The sequence below is a fragment of the Scyliorhinus canicula genome, chromosome 3 (genome assembly GCF_902713615.1).
Source record: "Scyliorhinus canicula chromosome 3, sScyCan1.1, whole genome shotgun sequence".
In the NCBI taxonomy this organism is placed as follows: domain Eukaryota; kingdom Metazoa; phylum Chordata; class Chondrichthyes; order Carcharhiniformes; family Scyliorhinidae; genus Scyliorhinus; species Scyliorhinus canicula.
Genome location: NC_052148.1, coordinates 203,024,023 through 203,042,277, shown reverse-complemented (window position 1 = coordinate 203,042,277; position 18,255 = coordinate 203,024,023). Strand labels below are relative to the sequence as shown.

Sequence of the window (18,255 nt, the reverse complement as noted above, 5' to 3'; positions counted from 1 at the left end):
GTACTGCCTGGAAGGGTGGCAGAGGCAGGAAATCTCCAACCTTTACAAAGTACGTGGATGACACTTGAAATGCTGTAACATTCAAAAGATTCAAGGCTATGAGCCAAGTGCTGGAAAGCAGGATTAGTGTAGATTCAGTGTAGTTTTGTCAGTGCAGACTCAATAGGCCAAAGGGCCTCTTCTCTACTGCATGACTCTATGAAAGGCTTTAAGAAAAAAAGGTTTCAAAAAATTAAGTCCACTTTGGGTGCCTATGCCACAATTCTGACCTGGACTCCCAACTGGATCATAAATCCATTGTTCAGTGACTTGCTACAAAGTATACCAACCATCAACTCAATCTCTTTCAATTGATGGATCAAAGGTAGAGCAACTCCCCTTTCATCCACTTTCCTTTACTGACCTTGTAAGAAACTGGCAGTGGTTTTGCTGTTTACAAAAGCTAAGCAGTAATTCCCATTCAAGACTGGACCCAGCGCAGATGGGCAACAACCTAACTTCCAGCTGATTTTTGCTAAGATATGCCCAGAGTATGTCTGAAGAGTCAGAATTTCAGGGTCAACGTTGAATTTAAACAAACGAGGATATATGGTGCATGAATGGCATTAGCAAATCAGAAACTATATTTGAGCTTTCACACTATGTAGGTGCTCGTGCAATGTCACTTTCGATATGGTGACAAGTGAAAACTCTTTACTTTATAATCCTGCTGTACACTTCTCTCTAATTGTGCAATGTATTGTAAAAATGATTAAGAAAAGGAACAGAGGAAAAATAATTCTGTTTTTATTTGCCATTGGTACAAAGCTTCAGTAATGCCATTATTTCAGTGTAATAAGTGTGCAACGGCCAAGTATTCATAACTCGAATTCTGTCACACCTAAAATGTTGATAGAATGCTGAAGGCCAGGCCAGTGTGCATAGTAGATATCAAATATTTGAATACTGAAAGGTAAAACATTTGCAACACATCAAGAAAAAAAAAGTTGATATTAGATATGTAGTTACACACAACTGTGCTAGACTGCACCACTTTGATGAACTAGCATTTCCAATTTTCAAACAAATCAATCCATAAAGGCATTCTTGCTCCTCCCAACCCTAAAGCTATACAGCATGACTTGCTGAGCAGCTTTGGTCATTTGCAACCCAAATACCATATTCTGTTCTTGCAAATTAATACAAATATTTCATACAACATGGTAGGTCAGAAAGGTTTTTGCCACGATTTGGAGTGTCATCCTGCCTAAATTATATTTCATCCACACAAGAGTGCTCTACTACTCCCAAAAGTATCAGAATACATGGGACAACAATGGAATAAGTATGATCCTATGATATGGATTTTGGATTCCATATTCCAAAATGAATCACCTCAACAGAAACACTGCATCTGGATCACATTAAGCCAGTATGTTTCATTTCTTCTGGCAGCAAACAGCTTGGAAGTAAATAAAAGCAAAAGACTGAATGTTTCAAGTCCATATAACTCTTCAGAATGAACCTGGAAGTAAACGTCGATATTCATGGTATAAACCCCACCTATGAACATCCCCATTTTGCATTCCCTCCAGTAGTTAGTTCATCTTTCAGAATGTCGGTTACAACATTAAAAACAATGAAATAACATTAATTCCTGATCTTCCATCACTGTTCCCTCCTAATCACATATAGCTGCAGGGGGTTTCCTCGGGGAGGTTCAGGAAAGTTTTCTCATTTGGCTTCTGCGTGGATAATAGCACTTAATCGGAATAAATCCCCAAAAACCTTGCAATATGATTAGCACGAGATTGTGATGATTAGAATCATAGAATTTACAGTGCAGAAAGAGGCCATTTGTCCCATCGAGTCTGCACCAGCCCCTGGAACGAGCACCTACTATCCCCGTAACCCAATAACCGGACCCAAACTTTTGGACACTAAGGGGCAATTTAGCATGATCAACCCACCTATCCTGCATATCTTTGGACTATGGGAGGAAACCGGAGCACCCAGAAGAAACCCACGCAGACATGGGGAGAAAGTGCAAACTCCACACAGACAGCCACCCGAGGCCAGAATTGAACCTGGGACCCTGGAGCTGTGAGGCAGCAGTGCTAATCACTGTGCCACCCCTAACCCTAACCGCATAAAAACATTTTTTCTCATGTCTCCATTGCTTCCTTTGCCAATCATCTGAAATAGTGATTGCTGGTTCTCAGCCCTTCTAACAGTAACAGGTTTTGTCCAGAACCCTCATGATTTTGAACACCTCCATCAAATCGCCTCTTAATCTTCTCTTCTGCAAAGAGAACAGCCCACCTTTGTCAATTGTAACTAAAGTCCCTCACGCCTGACAGCATTTGCATAAATGTTTTGTGCACCCTTTCAATGCCTTCACATCCTTCTTAATTCGTGGTGCCCAGAATTGGACAGAATATTCCAGCTGCCGTTGAATTTGTGTTTTAAAAAGTGTATCATAACTTCCTAGCTTTTGTACTCTGTGCCTCCAAGACGAGGAAACCCTATGCCTATTAACTGATCTCTGAACCTGTCCTGCCACTTTCAACTTTTTGTGTATATATTCTTCCCCTGGGTCCCTCCGCTGTTGCACCAATTTTAGAATCGTGCCATGTATTTTATATTACCTTTCTTTGTTCTTTCCACCAAAATGCATCACATCACACACTGATTTGCATTCAATTTTATCTGCCTTGCATCTAAAACACTGCATCAGCCTATGTCTTCATGAAATTTGCCACTGTCCTCCTCAGTTCATTATACTTCTACGTTTTCAGTCATCAGCAAATTTTGAAATTGCGCTATGTAAAACCAAGTCTAGACTAACACTCAACCAACTTTCTATCCAATAATAAATGCAAAATACTGCGGACTCTGGAAATCTGAAATAAAGACAGAAGGCGAGAAAAGAGCGCGAGAAATGTGAAGGATTTTATACTGGGAGAGATTTGACAAAGATGTTATGGGCTCAAGACAAAGGGAGGGTTAATGACTAAAGAAAGGTGTCAATAATGACTTTATATCTATGCTGCCTTTACTTCTTTCATTCCATGGGTTTCAAATCTACTGAAGCCTTTAATGTGGCATTTTATCAAACACTTTTTGGAAGTCCATGTTCACATCAGCCACACTAACCTCATTAACATTCTCCAGTTAAAAGACTCAATTAGTTAAACACAAATAGCCCTTGGCAAGCCCTTGCTGGCCTTCCTTGATTAATTCGCATTTGCCCAAATGGCTGCTAATTTTGTCCCGGAATACCGCGCCTAAAATCTTTCCCACCTCAGGAGGTCAAAATGACTTGCCTGTCAGACCATAAGACAGAGGATCAGAATTAGGCCACTCGGCCCATCAAGTCTGCTCTGCCATTCAATCATGGCTGTAGTTGCTGGGGTCATCCTTACACCATTTTGTTAATATGGTGTAGCATTTGTAATTTTCCAGTTCAATGGAACCAGCCCTGTATCTAAAGAGGATTGGAAGATTACGGCCAGTGTCTTTATAATTTCTACCCTTAATTCCTTCAGCACTCTTGGATAGATCCCATGCAGTCCTGGTGTCCTATCGATTTTATGTACAGCTAGCCTAATATCTCCACCATCAATTTTTAGCCCTTCCAGTGTCTCAACTACATGCTCTTCCACCATGACTTTGGTAAAATCTTCTTCCTTGGTAAAGAATTCACAAAGTGCTCAATTAATATCTCAGCCATGCCCTCTGCCTCTAAATGTTTAAAAATCACCCTTATGATTCCGAATCGGCACCACTCCTCCTTTTACCAACATATTGTCAACAAAAATTGATCTATTATTTTATAGAGTTAACCTAATACTCAAGTGATTTTGTCAAATATGTTATGAGACCAATATTCAACAAAAGGTATTTTTGTTTAAAAATTGATGAAGAATATATTTTTTAGACTAGCATCATGGTTGTAGAGAGTCTAGAACCAGAGGGCATAGTCTCAGAATAAAGGGGGTGCCAATTTAGGATGGAGATGAGGAGGAATGTCTTCTCTCAGAGGGTTGTGAGCCTTTGGAACTCCTTGCCACAGAGAGCTGTGAGGCAGATTCCTTGTGTGTATTTAAGGAGGAAAGACACAGATAGTTAGATAGTTGATTAGTAAGGGAATCAAGGGTTACAGAAAAACTAGACATAAAGAATGCCAGATCAGCAATGATCTTATTAAATGGCAGAGAAGGCCGATTGAAGCCCCAGCTGGAGGTTTAGTTTGCCAAGGTCATTGCTTGTTGGTTTCCCATTGAGCAGAAATGCTAAAACTGATTTTTTTTCCTTCAGTTTATCACAGTTCAGCCCAGGTGGATGACCAATCATTCTTACGAAATAATCATTATACATAGTTTTATGCATATGACATCAGAATTGAACATGGGACTACCAATCTCTCATCATCAAGTGCCATTGTGCCATTCAAAGACAATATTAAGAATTGCGAAGTTAGTCAAAAGTTCCATCTTTTGAATGATTATAAATAGAGAATTCAGTGCAGTGGAAAATTGAGAATGATCCCTATGCTAAGTCCACACAAATTCTTCTTTTTTTTTAAAATAAATTTAGAGTACCCAATTCATTTTTTCCAATTAAGGGACAATTTAGTGTGGCCAATCCACCTATCCTGCACATTTTTGGATTGTGGGGGTGAAACCCATGAAAACACAGGGAGAATGTGCAAACTCCATACGGACAGTGACCCAGAGCTGGGAACACTAGGTCAGACAACAGCAAGGAAAATAAATTTTCGGTCATTCCACCAAGTACAACATGACCAAATTTGTTTTACTTTAAACTGCTGTTCAATACTAAAAGTTCATGTAATAAGTTTTCACCCCCATCAGAAAGAAATTACAAGATGTGTTTTGCATTTTAAAGCCATTATTTGCTTGTGAAAATTTATATTTCATGAAAAAACAGCTTCCCCAATGACCCAGGAAGCTTATCAGTTAACAAGTTTACCTGTACAGACTGGGAAGTCCTAAATTCAATCACAGGTTTGTGTTGAATTAGCTTATTAACTTGGTCAGGACAATGGAAATAGAGCTGACCTAGAGAAATTGGTCGATTTCCCAATTAGGTCAAGGTGATGTCCTCCATCATTAAATCATGGAACTCCTACAGTGCAGGAGGGCATCAAATCTGCACCGACTCCCCTTCCTCGGTCCACTCCCCACCGCATAACCTGCCGGGGGGTGGAGGGCAGGATTTTGGAGGGGAGGGTGAAGGGGACAGAGTGGGGCTTAGGTCTGTTTGCAGTAAAGAAATGAAGCTAGGGCATATCGGTGTATTCTGGGATGATCCCGGATTTGTGATCAGTTTTAGCAGATGAGAGCTGGACCCTTTAGTGGTTTACTTGTTTAAGCCAGATCTGGCAGTGAATGGTTAAACTTGTCTACCATATCCTTGCCAGTCTGCGCCCCATCAACTTAAGGAAGTGGAGGACTTCCGGTGACGGCAGTGGCGAGCGCAATGGCGGAGGTGCAGGAGCAAGGCGAGACGCTGAAGGAAGTGGAAGAGACATTACTGCAGCACAGTGATCAACTTACCTCGATGGGGAAGGAGATGCGGAAGGTGATAGAGATCAACAAGGATCTGCGAGGCAAAATGGAAGACCTGGAAAACAGATCCAGGCGACAGAATTTGAGGATTGTGGGGCTGCCCAAAGGAGTGGAAGGACCGAGGCCAACTGAGTATTTTGCCACGATTTTGGCGAAACTATTGGGGGAAGGGGAGGATCCCTCCCGATATGAGCTGGATCGGGCTCAGCGGTCGTGGAGACCTGTACCAAAGGCGAGTGAGCCGCCAAGAGCAGTGACTCTATGCTTCCGTAGGTACAGTGTAAAGGAGAAAGTCCTGTGCTGGGCTAAGCAGAAGCGGGTGGTGCAGTGGGTTGGAGCTGGTATACACATTTACCAGGACTTTACGGTGGAGCTGGCGAGAAGGCGGGCTGCCTTCAACCGGGTGAAGAGAGCACTGTACATTACCAAGGTGCAGTGCGGCATTGTATATCCAGCGAAGCTGTGGGTGACCTACTATTTCAAGGACTTTTATTTTGGGACGATGGAAGCAACGGAGGAGTTTGCAAAGGCAGAAGGACCGTGGCAGAATTGAGAAATGGTCATGTACCGATGTAGTCTCATGACTGTATTTTTTCTTTTTTTTTGTTTCACTGCGTGGTGTATGGGCTATAGGAGCCAACGTTGTATATATTTGGACAAGGGAAAAAATGGGACTTTCAGTCGTAATGAGGGTTCTTTGGGATGTGGGTGTGTATGCGGGGTTTGTGTGCTAAAGGGGACTTCTGGGTTTTTCCTGGGGCTGGGCAAGGGGGAAAGAGACTCGGGCGGGGGCCTCCACCCTAGCCAGTTTAAGCCGGCCAGTGAACGGGAGGGGGGGCTGCAGCCATCGGAGCCTGGCAGAACAGGGTCCGAGGGGTCTAGCTGGGGTGAAAAGTTGGGGGGAAGGAACTAAGGTTTGGGGGGGGGGGGGGGGGGGGGGGGATTTTTACAAGAGGAAGTGGAGGGGAGGAATTGGGGGGGGGGGGCGGGCTTACAACTCTTGGGTGTCATTTACGGTACTCTTTTGGAGGTTGGATGGCATTGAGTGTCGTCGTGGGGGGGGGGACGACTCTATAGGTTAACGGTGACCATGGGCGATTCCAGACTCCTTTCTCTTTTTCGCCTTTGTTTTTTTTCCACCGTGGGAGGGTTTGTTTTATTTGATGCATATATTGACAGGTGGGCCGTTGGTTGGGGTGGTGGGAGGATGGGATCGTTGTTGATGCTCAGGGCATTGACTTTGTGTCTGTTACCGTTTACTGCTTGTTGGTGGGGTGTAAATTTTGAAGGAAAAGGTGAAAATGGAGAATAGAAAGATTTTTTTTAAACTTAAGGAAGTGGAGAAAAGGGTCTTACCGGGGGAATGGCACCAAAGATGTAGGAGAGGGTGCAATTGAGAAAATTAGCAGCAACAGAAATATTGCCGCAAACAGAGGGCCGAAGGCTCGATAGTTGGAATTTTGAAAGTGTAATTGTGAACAAATTTGAGGCTAGTTTTCCAGGGAGGATACAGAAGGCTTGGGGCACGAAAAGGGAATCTGGGTGATGAAAGAATATGACAGACAACTGGTTTAGCCATTCACCACCAGATCAAATAGTCACATCTCTAATTGATATGACAGGACCAAATAGCTATATAAAATCTAAGTGATGACTCTGGACAAGTGTATTGAAATGTTAAATTCCAAGCAGTTTTGTGCACATGCTCAGCTGCTCCCAGTCACATTCCACTGTGCTGCCATTCGGCAGTCACCATGCTTCCTGTATGACAAAAACTGGATCAACTCTCCTGACAAAGAGATGATGCTGCAAATCCCCACATGCAGTCAGAAAGTGGAGCCCAGTTGGGATATTGGGGTTGGTCAGTTGAGGAGTGAGCTGAAGCTCAGGTTCCACAAATGGAATCTGAACATTGCGGAAGCCCACCCACACCAACCCGCTACCCCGTTCCTTGCCCTCCCAAATTACCTCCACATCACTGAGGGAGGGAAGCTGCAGCTATATGCAGCAAATCACCCTTCTTTCAGTCCTTAGAGCATATTGCATCCTAGCACTCAAAATTTACACTTAAAGAAACTCCATTCAAAGCTTTTCTCTAATCTGGGCCATGTAGGAATTTTAACATATCCCACCCCATTGGGACGTGGTGCATACTGTTTTTACTCTTAACTGAAGCCGAGATGCCAATCTTGTGAATTAGGCGCATGGCAGGTTAGGTTACAGTCACTACCTACATCTCAGAATTTTCTTCATTATCAAAGGTTTATTTGTTGGTGAGATGGAAAGGTGGTTAGCTGAAGCAACAGTAGTTGGGTCCATTCTGCACTAGTTAATCATGAAACTCTAAGCAGATTTTAGTGCACACAGACAAAAAGACACAAGCATCTGAAACTTTTGCAGTTCGCTTGATCTCTCATCATAAGCTTACCAAAAAAAAAAGCATATATGAGAGTTAACAATGTGTACATGAGTTTTATGGTAATTGGGAGCACTCTGCACAAAGTCTACTCCAAGATTTCTATAGATAACTCACTATATCATGCAACCAGGAATCAAATTGATCAAAACCAAAGCTTTATGATCTGCATCAATAACTGGTCTCAAAACAAGTAATTGAAGCTGAAACAGCCAATATCCCAACTGAATACTCTAATAGAAGCTTAAGTGTGGAGTTGGCAATAAACTAGTTATGCAAATAGGTGCAATTTAATTCTAGTGACCAGGCCGGTTTACTGGAAGTTTACAATCTTTATATCTATTGCACAAAGATATGCAGGTTTCATCCTGAAGACTAGAAGCTGGAGGCAGGTTACCTGTTCACCAACAAGTGAAAATTACAAATGTAAGTGAACTATAAGATAGAGCAAGAAACATTCACAGGTTCAGAATTAATAAATCATCAGATGTCACTCTGGAAGCTATGGTCCATTTATTGTTGGAGCCACTGGCTTTGCCACTGCTTTTCATATTTTAGAACAAAATAATATGATAGTAGAAAACCAGAAGGAGAAAAGTTGTTTGAATATGCTTCGGCCCTCAACATTATTACTTATTACTACTTGGATGATTTTGATAAGTCAGTTCGATGGGTTAGTCAATAAACGTTTGGAGAGGTTTCATTCCTACCTACACTGTTGGGACGATACTGCAGACATTTTAAGTCATAAGATGTGTGGTTGAAAGCTTTCAAGAAATTTAAAGTAGTGAGCACTAAACACCCAGATTGCTTGCATGTAAATGATTAAATAGTGAAATCACTAACTAGACGCAACAACAGGCTACCAATCTGTTTAACGCTTTGCACAGGTATCCACAAAGTACAGGAAGAAAATGGTTACTTGACTGAAAATGACTTTTTGATAATAATAATCTTTATTGTCACAAGTAGGCTCAGACCAACATTGCAATGAAGTTACTGTGAAAAGCCCGTAGTCGCCACATGCTAGCACCTGTTCGGGTACACAGAGGGAGAATTCAGAATGTCCAAATTACCCAACAGTACGTCTTTTAGGACTTGCCAGAGTAAACCGGAGCACCCAGAGGAAACTCACATTAAAAGCTATTTTTAAAAGAAAGCACTCTTGAAAGCTACCCAGGAAAAAGCTTGAACCATGATTTCAAGCAGGCCATCTGTGGAGCATGAGACACATAGCCATGCAATCCAGTATTCAACACTCACACACAAACACTTCTGGAATAGATCACTGGACATTATGGGGGGGGGGGGGAATTTTAATGTTCAACTTATCTCCAGTTCAGAATGCCAAAGGCAAATAGTGCAGTTCCATAAGCATTATGGTTAACAAAGCCCAGATCAGTGATGGAACTTAGCAGCTCCCCAACTCTACAGCTCATAGCCACACTACAAATCCAGATGTTCTAAATTTTAATAAAGAGCTCTTAGACCAAACTTTATATATAAAAGCAATTACTTTAAAAGCTTTTAGTATGACTTGGCATAGCAAACTATTACTTTCATTGTGACTTTATTAGTGGTCGGAGTTACAACATGGAAACAGAATTTGATCAAATTTACCTTTGTTCCAGAGGCAGGTCATCTACACTCTGTTCAGAAGTAGTCTGCAATGTAACAAGGGGAAAAACAAAATTACTTGAATGACATACAAAATCACCATCTCCTTGACTATAACGATTCTAAAGTGAACTTTATTGACACAGTAATTATTTTAAAAGTAAGGCTACCAACGAGGTGTACGCTGCTCAATCGTGACAATCTGTATATGAAAACAAAAGAAAAATTAAAAGCCTAAATATTGCAGATGATGGAAACCTGATGGAAAAAAAAATTGCTGGAACTACTCAGGGCCAGGCAGCATCTGTGGACAGAAATAGAGTTAACATTTCAGGTCTGTAACCCTTTCATCAGAACAGTTCTTTTAAAAATCAAGAAAAGTTGAACAATAATTAAACAGTTTGAGATGTGCACACAGTGGTCATGCAACTTGCTGAATTATGTGAATGCTGCTAGGTTCCCAAAGAAAAAGAGTATGTCGCACAAAGATTGTGGTAATTCCAAAGGCAAGCCACTAATACCTCATTGCAAAAAGGCTGAAATGCATCTATTAACATTCACTTGTTTCATAATAAACCTGAGGAGTGACTGCTTACTCCCTCTTTGTTTAGCATACACGTTTGGAATACCTCTCTTGGTATCCTCCAAAAGTGACCCACTCTTTACAAGTATCATTGACCGTCCCAACAGGTGAGCCCACTGGAGACTAATCTTGCAAGCTGCCTTCCCAATGTCAGCCCTCATCTCCTCTCTCCACACTCCACTCGAGAAAGTCCATTCACTTGTGAACAGGGCCTTGCCCATCCTTGAACTTGTAAATGATTGCATCAACGTGGCGATCTTGACACCTTCCGCTACTTAATGAAATCTCCCACCGCTGGTAATACCTTCCACCATTTGCCAAGCCCAGACTGACCAAGGAAAAGTGTGGCACATCAACAAATCACCCCTTAAAAGGAAAGGGCTTGTGGTGGACTGAGAACTTTTGAACTATGATGCAACATTTTGGCTTATATTTGTTTTGTTTCTCTTCTGTTTTTGAGTTCTGTTTAAGGCGGCGGGGGGGGGAAAGTTTTTCGTTTTCGGGTTTTCTTTTTGGGGGGTGTTGGCAGTGCCTTTTGCGTTGATTTGCAGGATTTGTGGGATGGAGACGTTATGCTTGGATTTCGGTGTTTTTCTTTCAATTGGTTGATTGTGTGGGGATTGTTAGATGAGGGGGGGGGGCGAAAAGGACAATAGGTGGGAGACTATCTGGCGCCGGGAATGGGAGCCACCACACTAGCTGTGTGAGCTACCTCACGGAAGCGCAGTGGGGGGTATGTATATGTTTAGCGTATTAGGTTACAGAGTGGTGTTGCTAGGGGGAGAAGTTAGTTGTTCTGCTGATGAGGGAGGGACTTGGGTTGAGTGACAGAGAGGAGGGCAGTGGTGGGGGCTGCCGGGGGAGGCGTGGCGCACGGGCTGGAGGTAGGCCCAAGAAAGGGAATGGCTTACTGATCCCTTTTTGGATGTGTCATGCTCGAAAACGGGCAGGGTGCCAGCAATGGCAAAGGAACTGAAAGGGTTCATGGAGCAGATGGACGGGGTGGATCCATGAAGATTTAGGCAACCAACGATGAAGGAGTTCTCCCTCTACTCCCATGTACAGAAGGTATATTCTCGGATCGATTTATTTATTTATTTTGAGCAAGGCTTTACTGGCAGGGGTGGTGGACGCGGGTTACTCGGCGATTACTATCTCAGACCATGCTCCACATTGGGTTGACCTGCAGGTTAGTAAAGAAAGTAATCAGCGCCCACAATGGAGGTTAGATGTAGGGCTTTTGGCGGACGAAGCGGTGTGCGAGAGGCTAAGGAAATGCATGCAAAATTACCTGCAGGTAAACAATACGGGGGAAGTCTCAGCAGCGGTGGTCTGGGAAGCGCTGACGGCAATGGTGAGAGGGGAGCTGATCTCGATCCGGGCTCACAGGGACAAGAAGGACCGACTGGTAAAAGAGATTTTACAGATCGACAGGAGGTATGCGGAGACCCCAGGGGCAGAGCTTTTAAGGGAATGGCGGAGGCTACAGGCGGAGTTAGGCTTGTTATCCACAGAGAGAGCAGTGGAACAGCTTAGAAAGGTGAGGGGTGGGTGATCTACACGAGCATGGTGAGAAGGCCAGCAGAATGCTTGCACAGCAACTCAGAAAGAGGGAGGCGGCTAGAGAAACAGGGAAAGTAATTGATGGGGATGGGAACTTGGTGGGAGGTTTGGCAGGGGTGAACAAGGTGTTCAGGGATTTCTACAGCTGGCTGTACAGGTTGGAACCCCCTACGGGGCCGGAGGGAATGATGGACTTCCTGGAAGGGCTGACTTTCCCATAGGTGGACGGGGAACTGGTAGAAGGGTTGGGGGCCCCGGTCGGGCTGGAAGAGATAGTGGAGGGCATGAAGGCCATGCAGTTGGGTAAAGCCCCGGGACCGGATGGGTACCCAGTGGAGTTCTATAAAAAGTTCTCCGGGACATTGGGGCAGGTGTTGATCAAGTTGTTCAATGCGGCAAGGGATAGAGGGGCTCTGCCCCCCGACGATGTCAAAGGCCACGATTCTGAAACAGGACAAGAACCCGGAGCTTTGTGAGTCCTATAGGCCGATATCCCTGTTGAATGTAGATGCCAAATTACTGGTCAAAATTTTGTCCTCCAGGATTGAGGATTGTGTTCCGGACGTTATTGGGGAGGACCAGATGGGATTTGTTACGGGTAGGCAGTTGGTGGCCAATGTAAGAAGGCTGGTAAATGTGATCATGATTGATCATTGAATAGGGGGTCAATTAGGCGGGACCTGTTAGGAAGGGAGTTGGTTTTTGCACTATGTTTATAGTTCCATGAACTTATATTGTTGTTGTTGCAATGCCAAAAAATACCTCAATAAAATTGTTTATTAAAAAAAAAAATCACCCCTTGGCCAGCAACTTTTCCTTCCTTGAGCAACTCACTTTTTTCCACCCCATTTTAAAAATCTTCTTTCTCTACCATCCACCCAAATACCACATCAGGTTTCTCACCAAGATATCGCCAGTGCCTTCCACCCTTAGTATCTGCACCAAGCAACTTCTCACCCTCAATGTGTTAGGAATGTGATATACAGATGGTTACATTTTGGACTGTCTTTTTAAAATAAATGTAAAATTGCATGATGAAAAGGCACATGTGACCACCTGCTAATTCTGCCCAGCGATAAGCCATTGAAACCTGGTTACCATGGGGTCAAGGGACACTCCTGCCAGGTTAAACACATGAAAACAAAACACCTGGCTTGGTCATGAGTAGGCCTACAGTTTGAGGTAGCTGTTCTTGCTTTGTGCAGACTTACAGAGTCCCAAGTAGTGGGATTTTTTTTTTTTTTAATGGATATACGGAGACAAAAAGAGAGGGAAAAAAAGAGAAGCAGCAGCTGTTGCAAGTAGTAGGGGAAAATATCTTCTCTGTTAGCTCCCAAGCAGAAAGCTGGTCCTCGGGGTAAAGAGAAAGAACCTCCAAGAGATTTGAGGCCACTGGAAATTTTGCCCTGGCAAGGCAGAAGGAATTATTGGAGTGAGTCTTGGTACCGGAAGACTGGTCGGGAACTCTCAGAAGACTGATGGGCAGAACCTTTGACGGACATTGGACATTAAAACTCAGTGAAACTGCTAGTGAACCAATTGAAAGCTGAGAGAGACTGCAAACCTTCCTGTAAAGACTGAAATTACACGAACAACATGCAGTAATGTATACATATGTGACATGGGGTTATCAGTCGAGTAAAGACATCAATATTTTTTTCTGTAGTTTTGGGTATTCATTGCCTGCTAAGTAATGTCCAGTCAATGCTGATTTTAGTTTGTTGAAATAAAAGTCATAAAACTTGAAATGCTGTCATGCAATCCATTCAAGTTGGTCACTGGAAATTTAAATCCTTTTTTAAAAAATATACTTTTTTTCCCCCCAATTAAATGGCAATTTAGTTTGGCCAATCCAGAATTTGGGGGGAATCTGTGCTAATTCCTTTTTTAAAGTTATATGTCTTTACAGGGATTGTAACCAATGATTTCAACTCGTGTCGCACTTAGTGTTCCTTCTTTTCCAAATTTACTGCCCTCCTTTCCTTCCTGAATCTCTCCCTCCATATACCCATATTCGCAGCCATCCCTTGGATCTTCCACTGTTTCAAAAATAAGGTAATCTCTGATCATTTCCTCGTGTCACTCTCCATCCATACAGCTTTTTCCCCTTCCTAGTCCACTTCCTTCTTGTCCACCGCTGTGGGGAAAAAAACACTCCAAGTCACTTACAGTCGCACTTTCAAACTTCCAAATTGATACGTATTTGGCCCTCCAGCCCTCCATTCACCATGACATTTCTACAGCTACCGATATGATCAATCACATCTTCACCTTCACTTTTGATCCTCTTGCCTAGCAAGAATTAATATTCTCATCTTTGTTTCCAAATCCCTCCATGATTATACCCCTCCTTTGTAAACACCTCCAGCCCCGACCACATTTCTGAGATCTCTGCAACCCTCACAATCTTCCATTATTATATATGCGAGATGTGCCTTTGCCCAGATGCTAAGCTCTGGAATTCCCACTCCATCTCTCTCTTCTCTTTTAAGATGCTTCTTAAAATCTACCTCTTTGGCCAAGCTTACGGTCACTTATCCTAATACTACATCTCCATGGCATGTTGTGAAATTTCATTTGGTAACCATCCTTTGAAGCACCTTGCGATGCTCTTCACCACTAAAGGTTCTATATAAATGCAAGTTATGCTTCAGGTAACGTTCATGCAATATAATCAGCTTGGCTTTGATATCTCATTTACCAAAAGTTCCTCCATGATCTCACTACTATTCACAAGGAGGTCGACGATCAATTTAATTACGAAAATAAGAGGGATTTCTACCTGTCCATTGCAGTCAAAAGACCCATAACCTCCTGAACCACCTTTGTCCTGTCCAGGATACTCAGCTTCCGAACATCCCGGGGTCCTGCAGACATGGTCTTTGTATCTAGGCAGGTCCAGGAAAAGTGGCAGGAGCAAAACCAAGAATTGTTCCTCACCTTCATCAACCTCACCAAGACATTTGATTCCTTAAATCGTGAAGTTCTTCGGATCATCCTCCCCATTGAAGTCTGTCACCATCCTGAGATTGTCAACTGTGCTTTCAAGTTGCGCCAATGTGTCTTTAACAATAGGGTCCTTTAGAAATCAACAATGGTCCTGGACTGTCTATCGACGACAAGTTAAGATCCTTGAGAGCTTCCATCAGCAGTAATTACATTGAATGCTGGGGATCAAATGGGACGACCCCTGTACCAAAGCTAACATCATCCATGAAGCTGTGTCTACCAGAATCAAAGCCCTGCTCCTGCGGACCCAATTCCCAATCAATGGATGGGCCATTGCGTACGGATGCCCAGAAACGGCCTTCCTCAGCAGGTTCCCTCCTCTCAGCTCTCTTTGAAAGGAAAAGGTACAAGGACATGCTCAAGGCCATCGTAAATCACTAACACCACTAATGGGAGGAAAAGACTGCGGACCGCTTGGCATGGCTCCACCTGGTCCATCAAAGCACAAGCTGCTTCAAGGCTCAGCGGCTTGACAGCAAAGCAGAAGTGCGACGGCAGGGGAAGAAGGGGAAATCCAAACGGGGCTGCAAATTCCACTCCTTTGCACAAAATGTCTCAATGGAAGAACTTGTGGATCCAGGCATGGACTCCTCAGTCATCTGAAGACTTCGATTTTGAGGGACTCCCTCAATAAACATACCCTTCCCCATTATAAATCAAGCCTAATCTGAATCATTTAAAGAGAATACAATTTTGACTGTAAGGTGCAAACCAGTGAAGGAGTTTATACTAACAAAATAATAGCACACAACAAAACACTTGTGAATGGCATCATTGTGACACTTTTGCTTTCCACAAAGAGCCAGAATTTGCTCGTAAAATAACCGAGTTTAATGCACATACTACTATTTTGTAAATAACCTATCAATCTGAGGTAAGAGACACACTACAAGTTGCAAATCACTACATGTTAGTGGACACTGAGCCGTTTTGTCTTTACCCTTGCAAAAATTACCCAGCGCATTTAGATATTGCTGCATTTGCACTATTAATAAAAATATATTAAACTCACTAGAGAGAGTTAGGACTAGCACATAATAGTTATTCAAGGGCTCTTAATCATGATTTTTGTTCCTGGAATGCCGTTCAACCTCTCCAGCCCAGAAATGAAACAACTTTTCTTGCAAGTAATAAATTGTTCTGTTTCTCAATTTTCTACCTTTTCTCAACCCAATCTTTCTTTCCCTCTTCACTTCCCTTTTCTGTACCTAATTTTGACTAATTCATCGTTTCCTTCACTGTCATTCCCATTTCATTGTCTATCCAAGGAAATAAACTATTAAGTCAATTGTTCACCCTCATGTCCCAGGTGCCCCTTGAAACCTGCTATCAACACTCCCAGCCATCATTCTGTTGAGAGACGTCAAAGATTTTACAAAGGGAGGAGTTATCAATGCTCTAGTTTGGATGATGAGAAGTAAGGCGGCACACAAAAAGTATTCAGTGGGCCTTAAGCCACACTGGCGTACGATTGCCGAAACATACAAGAAATAGTTAAAAGAACTGTTCCAGAATTCGGTGTTCGTTGCCAAGTAGGCGGGACCTTTACAGCTAATTATGTTTGTGAATTCAGACATAGTTACAAGCTTTGTTGCTGGGTTAACTTCTTTACAAGTCCACCTCTTTCAATTAAAGCTACTGCAATGCTGTCAGAAGCCACAACATCAACATGATCAAAGTGTACTATGATATAAAAAAATATTTCTTGAACAAGTGGTTAAATAGAACTTTTAAAAATTAATTAATTCTCAAAATCACAACACAAACTGTACAAATGAAAAAATAGAATGCAGTTATCCATAGATTTTTACAACAGAAACTAGATTAACGTAGTTCAAGCAGCTTCAGTCACTGGTTTGTAATTATCTAATCGAGTTATCAATCTGATGAACTTTCATAAGTGAAAAAATGCAAATCAGCCAAATGCAGTAATGCTAGTGATCTGTGTTGCTGATTTTAAAAATAACCTTCCTGATAACAAGACATAAAGAAACACAATTCAGTGATGCCATAGCAGAACAATGACTGTTGGCCGGTTTTTATTGATAAAATAAGATGTATTATTTGCTTGATAGTTTAGCCAACTGGAGAAATGCTCGAGCGGAAACAAAGTAATGTGCACGTTTTGATTACACCTTTAAATATTTTATTACATCTTGCCATCAGCAAGACACAAATACATAATGGAGGGGTAGTATTGTTACTGTGGAGGTCTTCTTGATCATATGTTAACCAATAATGTTTTTTTTTAAATAATCACAAACTAGAATTTGACATCCAGCTGCAGGAATTTCCGTTTCCCAAACATTGTGAGGAATATAATTCGAGACTTTATTTCAAATTTCTCACCTGAGTGGGAATTAACACATCTCCCTCCTCTGCCTGCCACAGCTCCACTACCTTGGGAATTTCGGCAAGTGCTATTCGAAGAAAAATATATATTTTTTAGTGAAATCGAAACCGCTTCGAGACACGAATAACACGACCAAGCACTTTGGAATTGGGATAGTGAAGATTTATACTGCAGGTTTTAAACGACAACTAAATAACTGGTACAGTATGGACCACAATATTCCATTAGAGACACTTTGAAACACTGCATGTTTAGGTTTTGAACCACGAGTGGGGACTTGCAGCACGTTGCTCCCTCCGAATCACGAACGCCTTCATCCAGAAGAGAGCATGTACATGGGTCTTGGTACACACACCCTGTCAGGGACGCAAACATTTAAGATGGGGGGGGGGGGGTCCCTTTAAAAAATTAACACTGCGAACACAAAACAACGTGACACACAAAGGATTCCCAAACCTTGTGCTGCGAACGTCCCTTGTCGAAAACTCGGTAAAGTGAGCTGTAGGATGCCCAATAGTAACTTTATCCATTGAGCCCAGTGGCGGTGGCAGCAGCACCGAGCCGCCTGTACACACAGTCCCGCCATGCTGCCCAATGTCCCTTCACCCTCACTGAGAGAGAGAGAGAGAGAGCGCGCGCGCGCGCGCGGCCGCTCTGCACCTCCTCCCTCACCCTACCGACCGCGCGTGCTCGCTCCGGCTCAGCCCCGACACAAGCTCGCGGGCGGACGCTCGCTCACTCGAGCCAGGAGGGGCGCGCACGCGCGGCGGGGCCCCGACTGCCAGGATCTGCGCGCGCGGGAGTGTGGGGGGCGGTGCCGCCGCCGCCGCGCTCTGCGTGTTGTGCACGGACATCAGTCCTTCCCTTCAACCCGCAATGCCACCAAAGCCGCCGCTTCATTCGTTATTACCATTACCGTGTTCAAAATGCCTGCTTTGCGCAGGATATTGTTGTCAGTTGGGACGTGGTTGGTATGGGGAGTTTTTTTAAAAATTCATGTGAGAAGGTGGAGGTGAAAACAGACTGTCAACATTTGGGGGGGGGAGTCACTACGCACTAGAAACTCAACTGGACCAGCCATATAAATACTGGGCATGTAGGGCAGTGCAGTGGTTGGCACTGCTACCTCAGGGCACTGAGG

At 43.2% G+C, this 18,255-nt stretch overlaps 1 protein-coding gene across 2 annotated transcripts in view; it reads right to left on the bottom strand.

Moving 5' to 3' along the window:
- The window catches only part of tmem131l (transmembrane 131 like), a 209,914-nt gene extending 192,139 nt beyond the window's left edge, over positions 1 to 17,775 (bottom strand). For both annotated transcript variants that reach the window (XM_038792026.1, XM_038792027.1), the window contains exons 1-3: positions 17,571 to 17,775; positions 17,111 to 17,181; positions 9,610 to 9,653 (exon numbers count right to left, since the gene is read on the bottom strand). In XM_038792026.1, coding sequence (XP_038647954.1) covers positions 9,610 to 9,653; positions 17,111 to 17,181; positions 17,571 to 17,700 — 245 coding nt within the window. In that variant the 5' untranslated portion in view covers positions 17,701 to 17,775. The remainder of the gene's footprint in view (positions 1 to 9,609; positions 9,654 to 17,110; positions 17,182 to 17,570) is intronic.
- Positions 17,776 to 18,255: the final 480 nt, after the last annotated feature.